The 18195-nt window shown below is 36.6% G+C and overlaps 1 protein-coding gene across 1 annotated transcript; it reads right to left on the bottom strand.

Moving 5' to 3' along the window:
* Positions 1-13169: 13169 nt before the first annotated feature.
* Positions 13170-13526, bottom strand: LOC308346714 (large ribosomal subunit protein P1-like; the record flags this gene model as incomplete). Its single annotated transcript, XM_080809745.1, has 1 exon — positions 13170-13526. One exon carries the CDS (start codon positions 13524-13526, stop codon positions 13170-13172), a length of 357 nt encoding a protein of 118 aa, XP_080665871.1.
* Between the last annotated feature and the right edge of the window lie 4669 nt (positions 13527-18195).

The raw sequence follows: 18195 nt of genomic DNA, 5'->3' as shown, positions 1-18195 counted from the left end.
GTGCATCCTCTCTAAATGGCTTCACTACTTATGCTGGCTCTTAAACACTTGTATTATCTCGTAAGTTCTCTCCCTAGTTATTACTTTATTTTCTTTCTTTGCACACCTTCATCCACTCCTACAACGTAAACACCTAAATTCTATGCAGGGGATTTCCAGATCTGAGTCTCCAACCTTAGTTTTCCTTGATGTGAGACCAGAACTTCTGATAGTTATCAGAACACCTTCACATCTGGCCCCAAACTCAAACTACTAACCACCAATACTATTTCTTCAGTGTTAATGACATCTGATTCCCCCCTCATCCTTACTGCCACTGCACTCAGTTGAGGCCCCATCCTTTCTTGCCTGGACTACTGCAATAGCCTCTAAACAGATGTCTCTGCTCTCAATACAGCCAATAAGCATTATCTTCCTAAAGCTCACTGTGATTATGACCCCCCCCCCTTTCCCAAAACATTACTAATATTTCCAGACTTTCTACAAAAATAAAGTCCACATTACTTCACATGCTATTTAGGTCCACTGACTTCATTCTTATCACCTATTAACACGTCCCCTTTCCCCACTCCCACTTCCACCCTCAAACCAGAATACTATTTGTCATTTCTCATATTTTCTAGTCTCTGGGTCTTTTTTTGCTTCTATTTTTCCATCTGTTGGAATCCATCTGCCTGATTTATTCTTTACATTCAGATCCAAGTTCGAATATGATCCCCTTAAATGGTCCCCTCATTGCCCCAGGTGAGTTCTATTTCTCTCTGTTCTGTGCAAGTAGGCAAAATTATGACTTGAACTTTATATTGTGTATAAGTCTGCTTTCTTCACCAGATTCTCAGCTCCTTAAAAGAAGAATATCTTATTCATCATGAAATTCCTCCCTAGTACACATATTTTGTACAAAACAGGCATTTGATAAATATATTTGGATTTGGAATGTTACTCATGGGAAGATTTTCTCATATCCCTGAGCAGTACCACCAAATGACCTTAATTAACAGTAACAGTCTGTTCACATGTGTGTAGAAGTGTTAAATGCTGAATTAAAAGTTATAGCACACCAAAATGTGTTACAGCACATCAAAATTACCTTAACTTATAAAGTTCTTTAGTTTTTCAGGTGCATGTTAGCAATGCCGTTAATATTATTGCCGTAATTGTATAGATTTGTTGAACAAATGTCAAATGAACATACTAGTAAAGAGATTCATTTTATTTTTTGAAAGTGAAAAATTATATTGCCTAAGAGAAGATTAAAAGGAAACTTTTCAGCCCAAGTTCTCAGTAACTCTCTGGAGAATAGCTTCATTTTTCTCACAGCTGTCATCTTTTAACCTTATTTTTAAAATCAGATCTAGGAACAAACAAACAAACAAACACCTGCTCTTCCAGCAGGTGCACAGGGGCAGGCTTTAGTCAGAGCCAAGAGGAGTGGCTTCCCTAGTGCCATCATTTCACATAGATTAGCCAAACCCGCAAAGTGGTGTCCTCTCCATTCAGGCACCATTTAATCCAGAGTGTGCATTTCAGAGCCAAGCCACTGTAACAATCACTGTTTGTGACATCTCATATCAGCCCAATTACCAGGTTGGAAATGCACCATATTTTGAATTTCTGGTTAAGCCCAAGTTGTTTTTCTTTCAACCACATACTGCTTGACATCAAGAAAACATTTCATTAGCAGTAAGAATGACTTTCATTTTTTCTTCTATTTTCAGCTTTTTGAAGAATTCTTCTTTGAATGAAAATGCTAGCAAAACTTGATTTTCATTTCAACTCACTGTCACTTTGATTTATTTCTCTAAGTACCCAATGAATAGGAACATAGAGCAAGCAATAAAAATGGCATCCTCTTTCTTTCTTTCTTTTTTTTTTTAAAGAACATTCTCATTTGGCTTCAAGGAAACTTCTCCAATAAGTCCAAGTATTGGCCTACATGGGTAGAGCTGAAATCACCAAAGTCACCCATGACAAGAGTTTATCTATTTCACAACTAAGATATATATTTTTTCTATCAAGAGTCTGTGTGTGTACAGTTTTATATGTGTGTGCATATGTATATACTCGCACACTAAAACACATTTACACTATTTTATATTAAAACAAATTTCAAATAAACTAAATTAAGACAAAGTTATCAATCTAATCTGCTTTTAATTCTTCTCACAGCCCTTAATTATTATTCACTGAAAATATTTATAAATTAAAGAAGTAGTACAAAACAGGAGTTAAGAACAGTCTCAGATGTCCAATTTAGATTAAAACTCTTGTTATGCCACTTCCAGTCCCTAAGGTCTTGGACATTTTACTGCCTTTCCAGAGTTTGTTGATAGATCTGTAAGAAAAGGATGATTTTGCTTACTGTGTGGCATTTTTATGAGCATTATGTGGTAACATATGTAAAAGATTTAACATTAAGACTAAAACACAGGGGTAGCCAGAAACAGGTAATGATTGTTAAGCAAAGCTTGTCCTATGGAATTAGAAAACTCTTGCATAACACACATTCAGCATGGATGGAGTCTCTATCCTAATCCCCACTATGCTCTCACTGTGTGGGTTCCTCAACTCCTGGGACTGACTGACCAACAGCAGAGTAGCAGCTCTGCTTTGGTCATTAGAATCATAGATACTCAAGGTTGTAAAAGAGCTTAAAGATCATCTAACACCTACCCACCCTCTTCTGCATAAACGTCAAGTAAACTCTTCTTAAGGGAAGAATTGTCACCCAATCAATATAGTTTGGTTTTATTTTGGGAGAGATCATGAAGGAACCTACAGATCACTCCCGATTTCTTATGTTCTAGCACCTCTATCTTCCATCCAACAGCTAGTCTTATTAGCTATACCTCCAAAATACACTGATAGCCTGTCCCTTTCTCATCACTTCTATTGTTACCATCCTAAACAAAGCCAAAACTACCTCTCATCTGGGCTCCTGCAACAGCTCCCTAACTAATCTTTCTGCTTCTAACTTTGCCTCCCTACAGTTCCTTTACCACACAGCAGCCAAGTCATATTTTTAGAAAATAATTCAGAACATGGCAGACTCTTAATTGCAACCTTCTGAAGACTGTCCACGGTGCTTAGAATAAAATCCATACCCTATTCGTAGCTTACAGGCTCTATGAGATCAAATACCTACTCCCCTCCTTCTCATTATTCCCATCCACTGCTTTAGTCACCTGAGCTAAAGACTCACCTTCTTGCTGCTCCTTGAAGAGACCTGGTTTAGTTCTGACTGATGTTTCTCGATCAAACAACTTAAATTCTCCACAAATCTCCAGCCTCTATCTTATTACTTCATTTTATATCCTTTTTCTGTTTATACCTTTTTATTTACATTTCTCCCTTGCAGAATGTATGCTCTCATTCTTCACTGTGATGTCAGCATTTGTAGTAGTACCTGGAACATACAGTACTTAAATATTTGTTCAATTATTAAATATATAAATGCTTTACATTTTAATTAGAAATAAAATACTTTAAGTCCTTCAAGGATAAATATTATATTTCATCTGTCTATGAGCCTCTAGCACCCAGAACAGTGTTGTGGTTCCCATTCTCATGATATTTTTGTGGAGAAGAATGTAAATGGTATAACAAGGTAACCTTCAGATGATGAGTATTATGGACAAACATAGGTATGGTAGTCTTCTAGGCTGCTGTAACAAAGTACCCAAAATTGGGTTACAGAGAAAAACTGGTGGCACTGAAATTCACTGCCTCACAGTTCTGGAGGCCAGAAGTTCAAGTGAAGTTGTGTGCAGGGCCATGCTCCCTCTGGAGGATCTGGTTCAGCTCTCTCCCTAGCTTACTTGGTTCCTTGGTTATGGCAGCATAACTTCAGTCTTTAATGGCATTCTCCCTATGTACACAACACAGTTAACTCTCCTGATGTACTTGCACTCTCTTCTCAGTTATAAATATATCAAGGCCAAGACCACATGGATATCTCTCAATTCATCCAGTGGGCCCTTGGGGCATTTCTTTTAGCAACAATGACAGCAACCATGCTTTTAGAGTTGGATTTAAGTATTTTGGAAAAGTAGACATATTTTTTTCTTTTCTTGACTTTACCAAACCATAACAGTCTCATGTAGTTGTCTTTTATACCTATGTCAATAAAATAAATAATGTGTTGTTCATAGTGCTTATCCTATATTCCTGGTCTCACTGTACCACATGTTTCATTAACCTCACCATCCCATGATGTGAATGAAGATAGAGATAGAAGTAAATAGGCCCATTTTACTAAAAACAGCAGTCAGGAGTGGTAGGAATGAACTTGTTATTCTAATTAAGTGGGTAAATATATGGAAATGTCATGTATTCCTATGGCTAACTGACTCCAGAGGAAGCTGGAATTTTTTTTTTTTTTTTTTTTTTTTTTAGGGAAAATGACATTTTATGGCCTGGAAATTTGCTTTAAACATCTCTTAGCATATAAATTTAGATTTAGGAATAGTCATAGTGGGGTTCAGGGAAGAACAGACTAGTCAAATAGAGCGACAGTGCAGAGATCAATAAATAAAAACATGTCAAAAGGACATTCTGTAACGTCCACCTTTCTTTCACCTCTCAGTTAACTTAACCTGATAAAGGGGGTCTGCTGTGTCATTAATCTGAGCTATATTGGAGTAATCAGCCTGCCGTATGTTTTCCCACCATTTCATTGGACTTAGTATGCTACTGCTGCTGTTTGGCTTTATAACTCTTTGAAATAACCTTTACCAGAGAAAACAGAGCAGTGGGGATTTTTAAGTTCAGAAACTCAGCCCTAGGGGCACCGGGGTGGCTCAGCCGGTTAAGTGGTTGCCTTCAGCTGAGGTTATGATCCCAGGGTTCTGGGACCAGCCCCCCATCAGGTTCCCTGCTCATCAGGGAGCCTGCTTCTCCTCCTCCCACTCCCCCTGCTTATGCTCTCTTGCTCTCTGTCAAATAAATAAAATCTTAAAAAAGAAAGAAAGAAAGAAAGAAAGAAAGAAAGAAAGAAAGAAAGAAAGAAAGAAAGAAAGAAAGACTTAGCCCTAAGTTCTGAGAAAAGAATTTCAGGGACAGTTTTATTTTTGCAGGCTCTCCTATGACAGTCTTCAAGGGACAAGCACACTAGCCACAGAGATATGCTGTGCTGGAGCAGCTGTTTCTGTACATGCTAATTGAGGTACTTGAATTTTTAACTCAGACAGCATTGTCAGTTGAACTTCCAGGGACGATGGCAGAGTAGAAGAATCCTAGGCTCACTTCATTCCATAAATACAATGAGATAACATCCACATTAGTGTAAATGACACAGAAAACAATTAACACAGAAAACAACCCAAGGATTAGCAAAACAGACTCTCCACAGCTAAATGTAGAGAAAAGGCCATATCAAAGTGGAAAGGAAGGGCACAGACAGGTTGGAAGCCAAAGAGACCCATGGGACTGCCTACAGGAGGTAGGGATGCTGCTGGTGCAGAGAGGGGAGAGGAGCAGACCTCCATACTAGGCACCCCAAGCACAAGGGACTCACACTGGGAAGACCAACCCTCATAACATTTGGCTTTGAAAACCAGAGGAGCCTAACTTCATGAGTTCTTACAATCAGTGGAGCTTAACACCTAGAACTTTAAAAATCAGCAGGCTTCGCTCTGGGAGAGCCAGAAGGGCAATAGGAAACTGAGTTCCTGCCCTTAAAGAGATAGCACAATGAAGAGCCCTGCTGAGATACAGCATAGAAGGAGAAATTTTTAAAATTCCAGAGGTTTGTGGGAAGAAGATTTATTTAATAATCTCAGAGCTTGTGCTGGAGGTCAGGGATCTTTGGGAAACGTCTCCCAAGAACAAAAAAGCTGGCAGGTGCCATTTCAATCCCTGCCCCCCAGCCTAGATACAAGGACATCTGCGGGAACTAGCACATTGGCAACATTCTTCACCTAGGTTTCTAACAGCACATTGCTTCTATGAGTTTGCCTACGAGTTCTACGAGTTCACCTAGGTTTCTAACAGCACCCCACATACTTCTACGAGTCTGCCCCTTTCCATCCTAGCCTGCCTCAGCAGTTTTCCTGGGCTGCTGCAGGTCCCTTCCCACAGCAGACCAGTATGGACCTTGCTGGCAGTCTGCTTCATCATGAAGACATCATGAAGACATAATCAGAGATTACATATGTAAATGTTCATCAAAGCTCTCTGCTTGTAAAAGGGAAATATTTGAAACATCATGGATTATATTTAGCTGCAAGACACAGAAAACCATATTCATAGTCTGGAGATAGTCTATCCCCAGTTTGTTTCTGTGATCTCATCCAGGGAACAGCTCTTTTTATCCTTGTCTGCCATCCTCATTTGACAGCATTATCTGTCTTATTTTTACCTGGCCAGAAAGTTAGGATCACAGATCCAAGTAACATGCCTGAATAAAAAGAAGTAAACGGCAAATGAAGCTTTCCATTTATCATGGGAAGGGGGGCAATATTTCCCAGAAGTTTCCTTACCTCAGCAGACTTGCCCTGACTTCTTGTTTGTCAGAAGTGGGTCACATGGCAAATTCTAGCTGCAAGGAAGCTGGGAAAGTGGGTACCTGGAAAAAGAGACAGAATTTTCATTATTAATTTGGAACAATCTCCAATCATTTCCTGAGGGCTAAACATACTACAACCCCAAACAAAATCAGGGTTAGATTGTCAGGAAAAAGAGAGTGAGTAGTGTTTGGGTAGATACTAACAATGTTTGCCCCTCATGTGTCCAATAATTAGGTACAGACACAAACTTTCAAAATTGCTAAATCATAAATATTAAAAATATATACTTTGGGGGCGCCTGGGTGGCTCAGTGGGTTAAGCCGCTGCCTTCAGCTCAGGTCATGATCTCAGGGTCCTGGGATCGAGTCCTGCATCGGGCTCTCTGCTCAGCAGGGAGCCTGCTTCCCTCTCTCTCTCTCTCTGCCTGCCTCTCTGCCTACTTGTGATCTCTCTCTGTCAAATAAATAAATAAAATCTTTAAAAATATATATATATATATACTTTGGAGGATTACATAAAAAACACAACCTCTTGGACTCATATCATAGAAGGAAGACAGAAAGTTTATGCATTAAGGTGTTCTAATGATTATCTTAGGGCAGAGGGAATAGTGAGAAATCAGAGATAAAGTATAATGCTAGTGGAAAATATGTGACAAGGTAATCAAGTAATACTGGACCTCCACTCATATTTCAGCCATTCTTCTACACAAGTCCTCCAAGGAACAAATTTGTTATCTGGCAGTATATCTGAAATCCCAATGGGCTGGTGCCCCAGGACAGAGATCTACCTCTAAACCTAATGTCCATCAAACCCCTATTTCCTTCCACTCCCAAGCCCAACCTGCATCTTGGGACATTCGAGATTCTACTGGTGAACAGAAGAGAGAGAGGGACAGGTTGGTTCTCATAAAAGGCCTGGATTCAATTACAACTACTCTCTCTATTTGGAGGTGTGAAACATATCCTGTGTTTAATTTTTTAAAATTTAAATTAAATTAATTAACATATAGTATATAATTAGTTTCAGAAGTAGAGTTCAGTGATTCATCAGACTTATATAACACCCAGTGCTCATTTCATCGTGTCTTCCTTAATGTCCATAACTCAGTTACCTCAGTCTCCCATCTTCCTCCCCTCCAGCAGCCCTCAAGTTTGTTTCCCATGATTAAGAGTCTTTTATAGTTTGTCTCCCTCTCTGATATCATCATGTTTTATTTTTCCCCTCCCTTCCATAATGATCCTCTGTTTTGTTTCTTAAATTCCACACCTGAGTGAGATCATAAGGTAGTTATCTTTCTTTGATTGAATTATTTTGCTTAGTATAATAACCTCTAGTTCCAACCATGTTGTTACAAATGGCAAGATTCCATTTTTTTGATGGCTGAGTAATACTCCATTATATATGTGTACATATATATATCATTATATATGTGTATATATATGTATGTGTGTAGGTATATATATATTTATATACCATATCTTCTTTATCCATTCATCTCTTGACAGACATCTGGGCTCTTTCCATAGTCTGGCTATTGTGGACATTGCCGCCATAAATACTGGAGTACAGGTGCCCCTTCGGATCACTACATTTGTTTTTTGGGGGTAAATATCTAGTAGTACAATTGCTGGGTCATAGGGTAGCTCTATTTTCAACTTTTTAAAAAATATTTTATTTATTTATTTGACGGAGAGAAGGAGAGAGAGAGAGCATGCACAAGCAGGGGGAGCAGCAGACGGAAAGGGAGAAGCAGGCTCTCCATAGGGAGTCTGATGTGGGGCTTGATCTCAGGACCCTGGGATCATAACCTGAGCTGAACGCAGATGCTTAACTGACTGAGCCACTCAGGTGTCCCTATTTTCAACTTTCTGAGGAACCTCCATACTGTTTTCCATGGTGTCTATACCAAATTGCATTCCTACCAACAGTGTAAGAGGGTTCCCCTTTCCCTACATTCTAACATCTTTCATTTCCTGACTTGTTAATTTTAGCCATTCTGACTGGTGTGAGGAGGTATCTCATTGTGGTTTTGATTTGTATTTCCATGATGATGAGTGATGTTGAGCATTTTTTCATGTGTCTGTTGGTCATTTGGATGGCTTCTTTGGAGAAATGTCTGTTCATGTCTTCTGTCCATTTCTCGATTGGATTACTTATTCTTCGGGTGTTGAGTTTGAGAAGTTCTTTATAGATCTTGGGTACTAGTCCTTTATCTGACATGTCATCAGCAAATATCTTCTCCCATTCTGTCAGTTGTCTTTTGGTTGACTGTTTCCTTTGCTGTGCAAAAGCTTCTTATTTTTTTTAAGATTTTTTATTTATTTATTTGACAGAGAGAGAGAGAGATCACAAGTAGGCAGAGAGGCAGGCAGAGAGGAGGGGGAAGCAGACTCCCTGCTGAGCAGAGAGCCCAATGCGGGGCTCGATCCCAGGACCCTGAGATCATGACCTGAGCCGAAGGCAGAGGCTTAACCCACTGAGCCACCCAGGCGCCCCAAAAGCTTCTTATTTTGATGAAATCCCAATAGTTTATTTTTGCCTTTGTTTCCCTTGCTTTTGGAGATGTGTCTAGCAAGAAACTGCTGCAGCTGAGGTCGAAGAGGTTGCTACCTGTGTTCTCCTCTAGGATTTTGATGGATTCCTGTCTCACACTGAGGTTTTTCATCCATTTTGAGCCTATTTTTGTGTATGGTATAAGGAAATGGTCAAGTTTCATTCTTCTGCATGTGGCTGTCCAATTTTCCCAATATCAATTGTTGAAGAGACTTTTTTCCATTGGATATTCTTTCCTACTTTGTCAAAGATTAGTTGACCATAGATTTGAGAGTTTATTTCTGGGTTCTCTATTCTGTTCCACTGATCTATGTGTCTGTTTTTGTGCCAGTACCATGCTGTCTTGATGATTACAGCTTTGTAATAGAGCTTGAAGTCCAGCATTGTGATGCCACCTGCTTTGGTTTTCTTTTTCAACATTCCTCTGCTTATTTGGGGTCTTACTGGTTCCATACCAATTTTAGGATTATTTGTTCTAGCTCTGTGAAAAAAGTTGACGGTATTTTGTAGAGATTGCATTGAATGTTTAGATTGCTCTAGGTAGCATAGACATTTTAAATAATATTTGTCCTTCTAATCTATTAGCATGGAACGTTTTTCCATTTCTTTGTGTCTTCCTCAATTTCTTTGTATTCCTTTTGTATTCCATAGTTTTCAGAGAACACATCCTTTGCCTCTTTGGTTAGGTTTATTCCTAGGTATCGTATGGTTTTGGGTGTTGTAAATGGGATGGGCTCCTTAATTTCTCTTTCTTCTGTCTTATTGCTAGTGTATAGAAATGCAACTGATTTCTGTGCTTTGATTTTTATATCCTTTCACTTTGCTGAATTCCTCTATGAGTTCTAGAAATTTGGGGATGGAGTCTTTTGGGTTTTTCACATAGAGTATCATGTCATCTGCGAAGAGTGAGAGCTTGACTTCTTTGCTGATTCAGATGCCTTTATTTCTTTTTGTTGTCTGATTGATGAGGTTAGGACCTCTAGTACTATGCTGAACTACAGTTGGTGAGATGGACATCCCTGTCGTGTTCTTGACCTTAGGTGAAAAGCTTTTAGTTTTTCTCTATTGAGAATGATACTCATTGTGGGATTTTTGTAGATGGCTTTTATGATATTGAGGTATGTTCCCTCTATACCTACACTTTGAAGAGTTTTAATCAAGGAAGGATACTCTATATTGTTAAATGTTTTTTCTGCCTCTATTGAGAGGATCATATGGTTCTTGTCCTTTCTTTTATCAATGTAGTATATCACACTGATTGATTTGCAGATGCTGGACCACCCTTGTGGCTCAGGAATAAATTCCACTTGGTCACAGTGGATAATACTTTTAATGTACTATTGGATCCCATTGGCTAGTTATTGGTGAGAATTTTTGCATCCATATTCATCAGGGATATTGGTCTGTAATTCTCCTTTTTGGTGGGCTCTTTGTCTGGTTTTGAAGTCTGTTTGGTCTACTGTGTTATTCAAAGCCCCTGTTTCCTTATTGATCTACGTAGATGACCTGTCCATTGCAGTGAATGGGGTGTTAAAGTCCCCTCCTATTATTGTATTATTATCATTGTGTTTCCTTAATTTTCTTATCAATTGGTTTGTATAATTGGCCGCTCCCATGTTAGGGGCATAAACATTTACAATTGTTAGATCTTCTTATTGGATAGACCCTTTAATTATGATATAGTATCTTTCCTCCCTCATCTCTTATTATAGTCTTTGGTTTAATATCTAATTTGTCTGATATAAGAATTGTTATCCCAACTTTCTTTTGATGTCCATTACCACCATAAATGGGTTTCCACCCCCTCAATTTCAATCTGGACATGTGTTTGGGTCTAAAATGAGTCTCTTGCAGACAGCATATCAAGGGGTCTTGCTTTTTTATCCAAACTGATAATCTGTGCCTTTCGATTGGGACATTTAGCCAATTTACATTCGGAGTAATGAAAGATATGAATTTAGTGTCATTGTATTACCTGTAAAGTCAATGTTTCTTTATATTGTTTCTGTTTCTTTCTGGTCTATGTTACTTTTGGGCTTTTCTTCACTTAAAGGATCCCCTTTAATACTTCTTGTAGGGCTGGTTTAGTGATCACAAACTTGTTAAGTTTCTGTTTGTCCTGTAAGCTCTTTATCTCTCCTTCCATTCTGAATGACACCCTTGCTGGATAAAGTATTCTTGGCTGCAAATTTTTCTCATTTTGCACCATGAATATATCATGCCAGTCCTTCCTGGCCTGCCAAATCTCTGTGGATAGGTCTGCTGCCTGTCTAACATTTCTACCCTTGTAGGTTAAGGGCCTCTTGTCCTGAGCTGCTTTCAGTATTTTCTTTTTGTCTCAGAAATTTGCAAGCTTCACTATTATATGTCAAGGTGTTGACCTATTTTTATTGATTTTTGAGGTGTATTCTCTATGTCTCTTGGACTTAAATGCCTGTTTCCTTCCCTAGATTAGGAAAATTCTCAGCTAGAATTTGCTCAAATATACCTTCTCCCTCCCTCCCTCTCTCTCTTTTTCTTCTGTGATCCCAATTATTCTAATTTGTTTTGCTTTATGGTATCACTTATTGCTCAAATTCTACCCTTGTGATCCAGTAGCTTTTTCTCTCTTTTTTCAGCTACTTTATTCTCCATCATTTTTCTTCTGTATCATTAATTCTCTCTTCTGCCTCATTTATCCTCTCTGACAGAGCCTCCATTTTTTTATTGCATCTCCTTAATAGCCTTTTTAATTTTGACTTGATTAGGTTTTAGTCCTTTAATTTCTCCAGAAAAGGATTCTCTAGTGTCTTCTATGCTCTTTTCAACCCCAGCTAGTATCTTTACAATCATTATTCTGAATTCTAGTTCTGACATGTTATTTATATCCATACTGATTAGGTCCCTGGCAGTCAGTACTGCCTCTTGTTCTCTTTTCTGAGGCGAGTTTTTCTATCTTGTCATTCACTCACAGTTCCTGAGGCTAGGAAGTCCAAGATCAAGGTGCCAGCAGATTTGGCATCTGGTGAGGGTCTACTTCCTGGCTCACAAAATGCCTGTCTTCTCACTATGTCCTCACATGACAGAAGGTGTGTTTAACTTTTAAAAATACAGTGATTCTGGCCACTAAAAAGTATGCCCTAGCAGCATTCCAGACCATATAGCTTATAACATTAATCCTCTGTTCCAAAAATGAAAGGGGAGGAAGGGAGAAGAGTTTACAAAAAAATGCTTTCCTTCCTTAGCTCACAGTATTATTTATATTTCATTTGAATTCTAAATTTCTACAAGGAATATATTTTAATTCTGTAATAAGAAAAAAATTATAATGGCATGAAATTTTGACACAAGCTGCATATTTCATGAGATCTTATCTCTTGAGAGGATGTTTTTCACTCTTTGTATTTCCTTAGTCATAATTTTTACTACAGTAAATAATATGTAGTAGTAAATTCAGGCACAGTGATAGATTTTGCAATTGATATTTACAACAAAGACAAATAAATGAAATTTTATAACTAGGGAAACAGAATCAGGAAAAATGATATAAACAAAGAAGACTACCATTATAGAAAAATAGTATCTCGGATTTAAAATGAAGCTTGAAAGTCATTTACTTATTCTAATTTTTTACTCTCTGTGACACCCTGAAATGTAGTGACATATAGTCACTTAAGTTCTGCTTAAATGCTTTCAGTAACACAGCATTCACTATTATTTATATTGGTATAACTTATGCTACCACTATCTATTACCAGTCATGACTTGGGTTGTGACAAGTTTTTGGTTTACGATTTTGTCTCTTTTCAATCTCATAGTCTGAATTTGCAAATCCCTTCCCAACATGGGTCTGATGAAAAGGATGTGGATGCATGATGTTCTTTCTGAAAGTTTCACATTATTTATTTTTGCTCAAAAGATAAAAAATCCTACCTGTGACCCTATTACAGTATTTAAATTCCCATATTTTCAATGTTAGATGCTATTCTAATATTTCCTACTCATTCATTGCCAGGTAATTTTCTTCTTATATGAAGAACCTATTTTCTTTTTATGTCTCTTGTGAGTTCTGTCTTTACCACTCCTACTCCCCCCCCACCCCAAGAGTTCAGCTTTTTATTGAACAGGTCACAGAAGAAGTGTGGTAAAAATACCAAAGCCCATGTCATCATCAGATTTCTCAGATTCTTCTTTCTTTGCTTCCACTTCCTTCTTAGCTGGGGCAGCAGTGGTGGAGGGAACAGGACCTCCTGCTGGGGCAGCACCAGCTACCAGGGCAGATCCACTAGCCCCAACATTCCATATGAGGATCCTGATGTTGATATTGGCCAGCGACTTCTCAGACAAGCTCAAATAGAAAGGGTCAACATTTACACCAGGTGATTTAATGAGGGCATTCAGCTTATTTCCCCTGACCTGAATCACCTCATCATCATGCAGGATGAAGGTCAAGTAAATGCAGGTAAGCTCTAAGATGGAGGCCATTGTACAGGCAGATGCCAGGCTGGTACTGCTGGCATTGGATGCTGGTATAGGAAGAAGTAAGGGCCTCAACCCACCGTGGCCTTAGCTTCCTTAGAAGGACCAAGTAAGTACATTAGCAGCAGTTGAGAGAAGTCTGTCTCCATTTTAAATTTGACTTTCTTAATTCTCTAAGTTATTTATTTGTTTTTGTGCCATTTTTTTTTTAATTCTCTTCAATGACTTTAGTTTCAACTTTCTTTATTCTGTTATTGTGTAGCTATATCACAATACCGGACAAAAGTACTTATTATAATTTTTTCTTTCTACAGAATTCTGAATTAGTCACATAGCTCTTATGTCACAAAGCTAGTTTTATTATGTTTCATCTACTCTTAAATCATAGTTGGAAGTTTCCAAATCTTATACAAATTTATATCACCTAGTGCTTAACAGAGAGCCTTCTAAATGTATGGTTTGTTTCTACATAGGGTATGTAGGGAAGCACACTCTATCCATAATAATCAGAAATAGGTATATATGATAATCAGAAATTTACACCAGATCTAGCTGATTAGAACTGTTTATTTTCTTGAATCTTTAAAAAGCCTCATTATAAGCAAGACTGTCACTCCTGCTGTTGTTGTTTTGATCAGCTAACTCCTGAACTAGTTAATAATTCTTCCAGAAGTGAGCTTTTTGCTGCTGCTAACTTCTTGGGACTTTTGGAAAAGTGCTGAACAAGGAAGCAAGTATTTTAGGAAAGAAAAGAATGTTAAGTGAAAGAGTGAGTATAAAACTATGGAAAGGATAAGGAAATTTGAGTCACAGTCATACACCAGAGTACAGGATTGATCTTCTTGCCAAACCAGTGTTCTGTACATCTTGTGCAATTATAGTTCTTTCATATATATAGGATCATTTTTGGTATAAGCCAGGAAGGATGCTATCCTATGCTTTTTCTTATAATGGTGTATTTTCTCTTAAAAGACAAATACAAAATTATTTTCATTTTTCATGGATCATCACACAAATATAGGCACTGTGTCTGGTTTTAATTAGTAATTCAGATAAAATACAAGTTGAGCCTAAAGAATCTTTTGGATTTTCTGTGTAGCTGATTTGTCATTTATGATGCAAACTCCAAGAGTCACCCATGACTACTCCTGATTGATTTTATCACAGTTTTGGAAGAATAGAGCATTCATCTGCTCTAATTAAAGATTTTAGCATTCAGTCTTATTACACACAGCAAATATTTAAAATTTCAAATAACCACAAAATGTAAATTTTGATCAGGTAAATCTCCTTCCTTTGAAATAAATCAGAGCTAATTAAAAATACATACATTGTATATATGTATGTATATACATATATATGTAAAATAAATCAGAGCAAATGAAAAATACATAAATTTGGAAAACACATTAATGGAACTGCTTGTATAATTGACATAAAGGCAAAGTATATAGGACATTATGTAGTTTTTGAAGTCACACACATTTGATTCAAACTCCAGGTCTCTCATATTCTAGATATGTGGTCTCATGCAACTTATTTAGTTTCTGCTTCATTCTCCTTTTCTCTAAAATGGGGATGATGATATCTATTTTTTTTCACCCTATAAATAGGAACATGAATATGACTTAGCTTACTGTCTGACATATATCATTTTATCATTATCATTAGTGTCAAATATGGTTTACCTCCAATTCAGCTTCTATTGTAAGTTCTAGCCAGAGCATTTAGAGAAGTAAACAAGCAAAAAAAGTCCAAACTGGAAAGGAAGAAGTAAAATGATTTCTGTTCACAGATGACAAAATTTTATATATAAAACCCCTAAATATTCCACAAAAATGTTAGATATCAAAGGCATTCAGAAAAATTGTAAGTTATAAAATCAACATGCAAAAATCAGCTGCATTTCTATATACTAATGATGAGAAATCTGAAGAGGAAATTAAGAAAATTCCATTTAAAAGAGTATTAAAAGTAATAAAGTACTTAAGAAAAATGTAATCAGGATAGAAAAGACTTATACACTGTAAACTACAAAAAATTCCTGTAATACATTAAAGAACACCTAAATAAATGAAAAGACATCCCACATTCATGGACTAGAAGATTTTATATTGTTAAGATGACAACACTAAAAAAAAAAAAATACAATACTACCCAAAGCCATCTATAGATTTAATGTAATCTCTATAAAAATCTCAACAGTGATTTTGCATAAAAAGAAAAATCTATCTTTGAATTCATATGGACTTTCAAAATAATTTGAAAAAAAGAATAAAGTTGGAAGAACACACCACACTTTTTGACTTCAGATTTTATTACAAAGCTACAATAATTAAAAGTGTGGTACTAGCACGGGAATAGATATACAGAAAAATGGAATCAAACAGAGTTGAGAAATAAATTATCACAAATATGGTTAATTATTTTTGACAAGAGCACCAAGATCATTAATAAAGAAAGGACAGTCTTTTCAATAAATAGTGCTGGGAAAACAGGATCTCCAAATGCAAAAGAATGAAATTGGACACTTACACCAGATACAAAAATTAATTCAAAACATATAACAGGTCTCAATGTAAGAACTAAAACTATAATTTTACAGAAAAAGATTCGTGACAGTTGATTTGTCAATGACATGAATATGACACCAAGGTATAGGCAACAAAAGGAAAAATAGATAAATTGGGCTTAATCAACATTTTAGACTTTTTTTCAGTAAAAGACACTATCAAGAAAGAAAAAGGCAACCCTCAGAATGGGAGAAAATATTTGCAAAACATATATCTGGTAAGGGATTAATATCCAGAATACATAAAGAACTACTATAACTCAGCAACCACTAAAAGACAATTTTTTAAAGATAATTCTTAAAATGCATAAAGGACTTGAACAGACATCTCTCCAAAGAATATATGCAAATGGCCAGTGAACACAGGAAACTATCTCAACATCACTAGCCATTAGGTAAGTCAAAATTAAAATCACTATGAGATACCACTTCTTCACATTCATTAGAATATTATTAAAAAATAAGAAAATAACAAGTGTTGGTAAGCATGTTGGAGAAATTGGAACACTTGTGCATTGCTTGAGGCAATATAGGATGATATGGCCACTATGTAATACAATTTGGTGGTTTATTATAAAGCTGAACATAAAACTATTGTATGATACAGCAATTCTACTTCTCACTATATATCTAAAAGCATTATTTAAATAAATATTTGTATACCAAAGTACAGAGCAGCATTATTCACAATAGCCAACAGATTGGTAACAACCTAAATGTCCATAACAGATGAATAAACAAAATTGGTATATACAAATAATGGAATATAATTCAGCCCTTAAAGGAATGAAATTCTGATACATGCTACAACTTGGATGAGCCTTGAAAATATTTTTCTAAGTGAAATAAGTCAGACACAAAAGGACAAATATTATATAATTCCATGTATATGAAGTACCAAAAATAAGCAAATTCTTAGAAAGTAAAATATGCACCAGGGGTTGTGGGGATGGAAGAATGGGGAATTAATGTCTTATGGGTACAGAGACCCTGTTTGGAATGATGTGGTGGTAACTGCTGCGCAAGATTGTGAATGTACTTAATGCTAGTAAACTGTATACTTAAAATTGGTTAAAATGTAAATGGTATGTATATTTTATCACTATAAAGTTTTTTTTAAGTAAAAGAATATAAAAAGATATCCCATACATACACTAATCAATACAAAACTGGAGTGGATGGGGCAACTGGGTGGCTCAGTGGGTTAAAGCCTCTGCCTTCGGCTCAGGTCATGATCCCAGGGTCCTGGGATCGAGGCCCGCATCGGGCTCTCTGCTCAGCAGGGAGCCTGCTTCTCGCTCTCTCTCTGCCTGCCTCTCTGCCTACTTGTGATCTCTGTCTGTCAAACAAATAAATAAAATCTAAAAAAAAAAACAAAAAACAAAACAAAAAAAAACTGGAGTGGATATATTCCGAGGAAAAAAATTTATATCAGATCAAGTAAAATGACCAGGGGTAGAGAGGGAAATTGCATAATAATCAAAAGGTCATGTCAGCAAGAAGACACACCAATCCTAAATGTGTTTGCTTATAATACACACCAGTAGAATTTCAAACTAGATGATGCAAAGACTCATAGAACTGAAAGGTAAAATGAACAAACACACACTTATAGTTGGAGACTTCAAAACCCTTTTCTCAGTAACCAATAGAAAGTTAGTGAGTATATATAAAAATCAACACCATTAAACAACTAATATACATTTTGAAAACACTACCGTCCAACAACAGAATACAAGTATTTTCAAATCCTGTAGATCATTTACCAAAAATAGGCTGTGTCTTATATCAAAACTATATCTTAAAAAAGAACTACCATATCCTAAAACATTACCAAATTAAAATCATTGAAATCATATAAATTATATTCTCTGACCACATGGATTTCAACAAAGACTCAATAACAAAAAGAAACAAAATCTCCAAACACTTGGAAATTAAACAACACACTTAAAAATAGCACATGGATCAAAAAGGAAGTCAAAAAGAAAATTAGAAAATATCTGGAACTGAATGAAAATGAAAAGTCCCAATAAATAAAAGTTTGTGGAACGTAACTAAGGCAGTGATTAGAGGTAAATTTATACTTTTAAGTGGTTTTGT

The sequence above is a fragment of the Martes martes genome (genome assembly GCF_963455335.1).
Source record: "Martes martes genome assembly, chromosome: 7".
Lineage (NCBI taxonomy): Eukaryota > Metazoa > Chordata > Mammalia > Carnivora > Mustelidae > Martes > Martes martes.
Note: the sequence above shows the minus strand (reverse complement) of the source record. Positions and strands in the feature narration are given on the sequence as shown.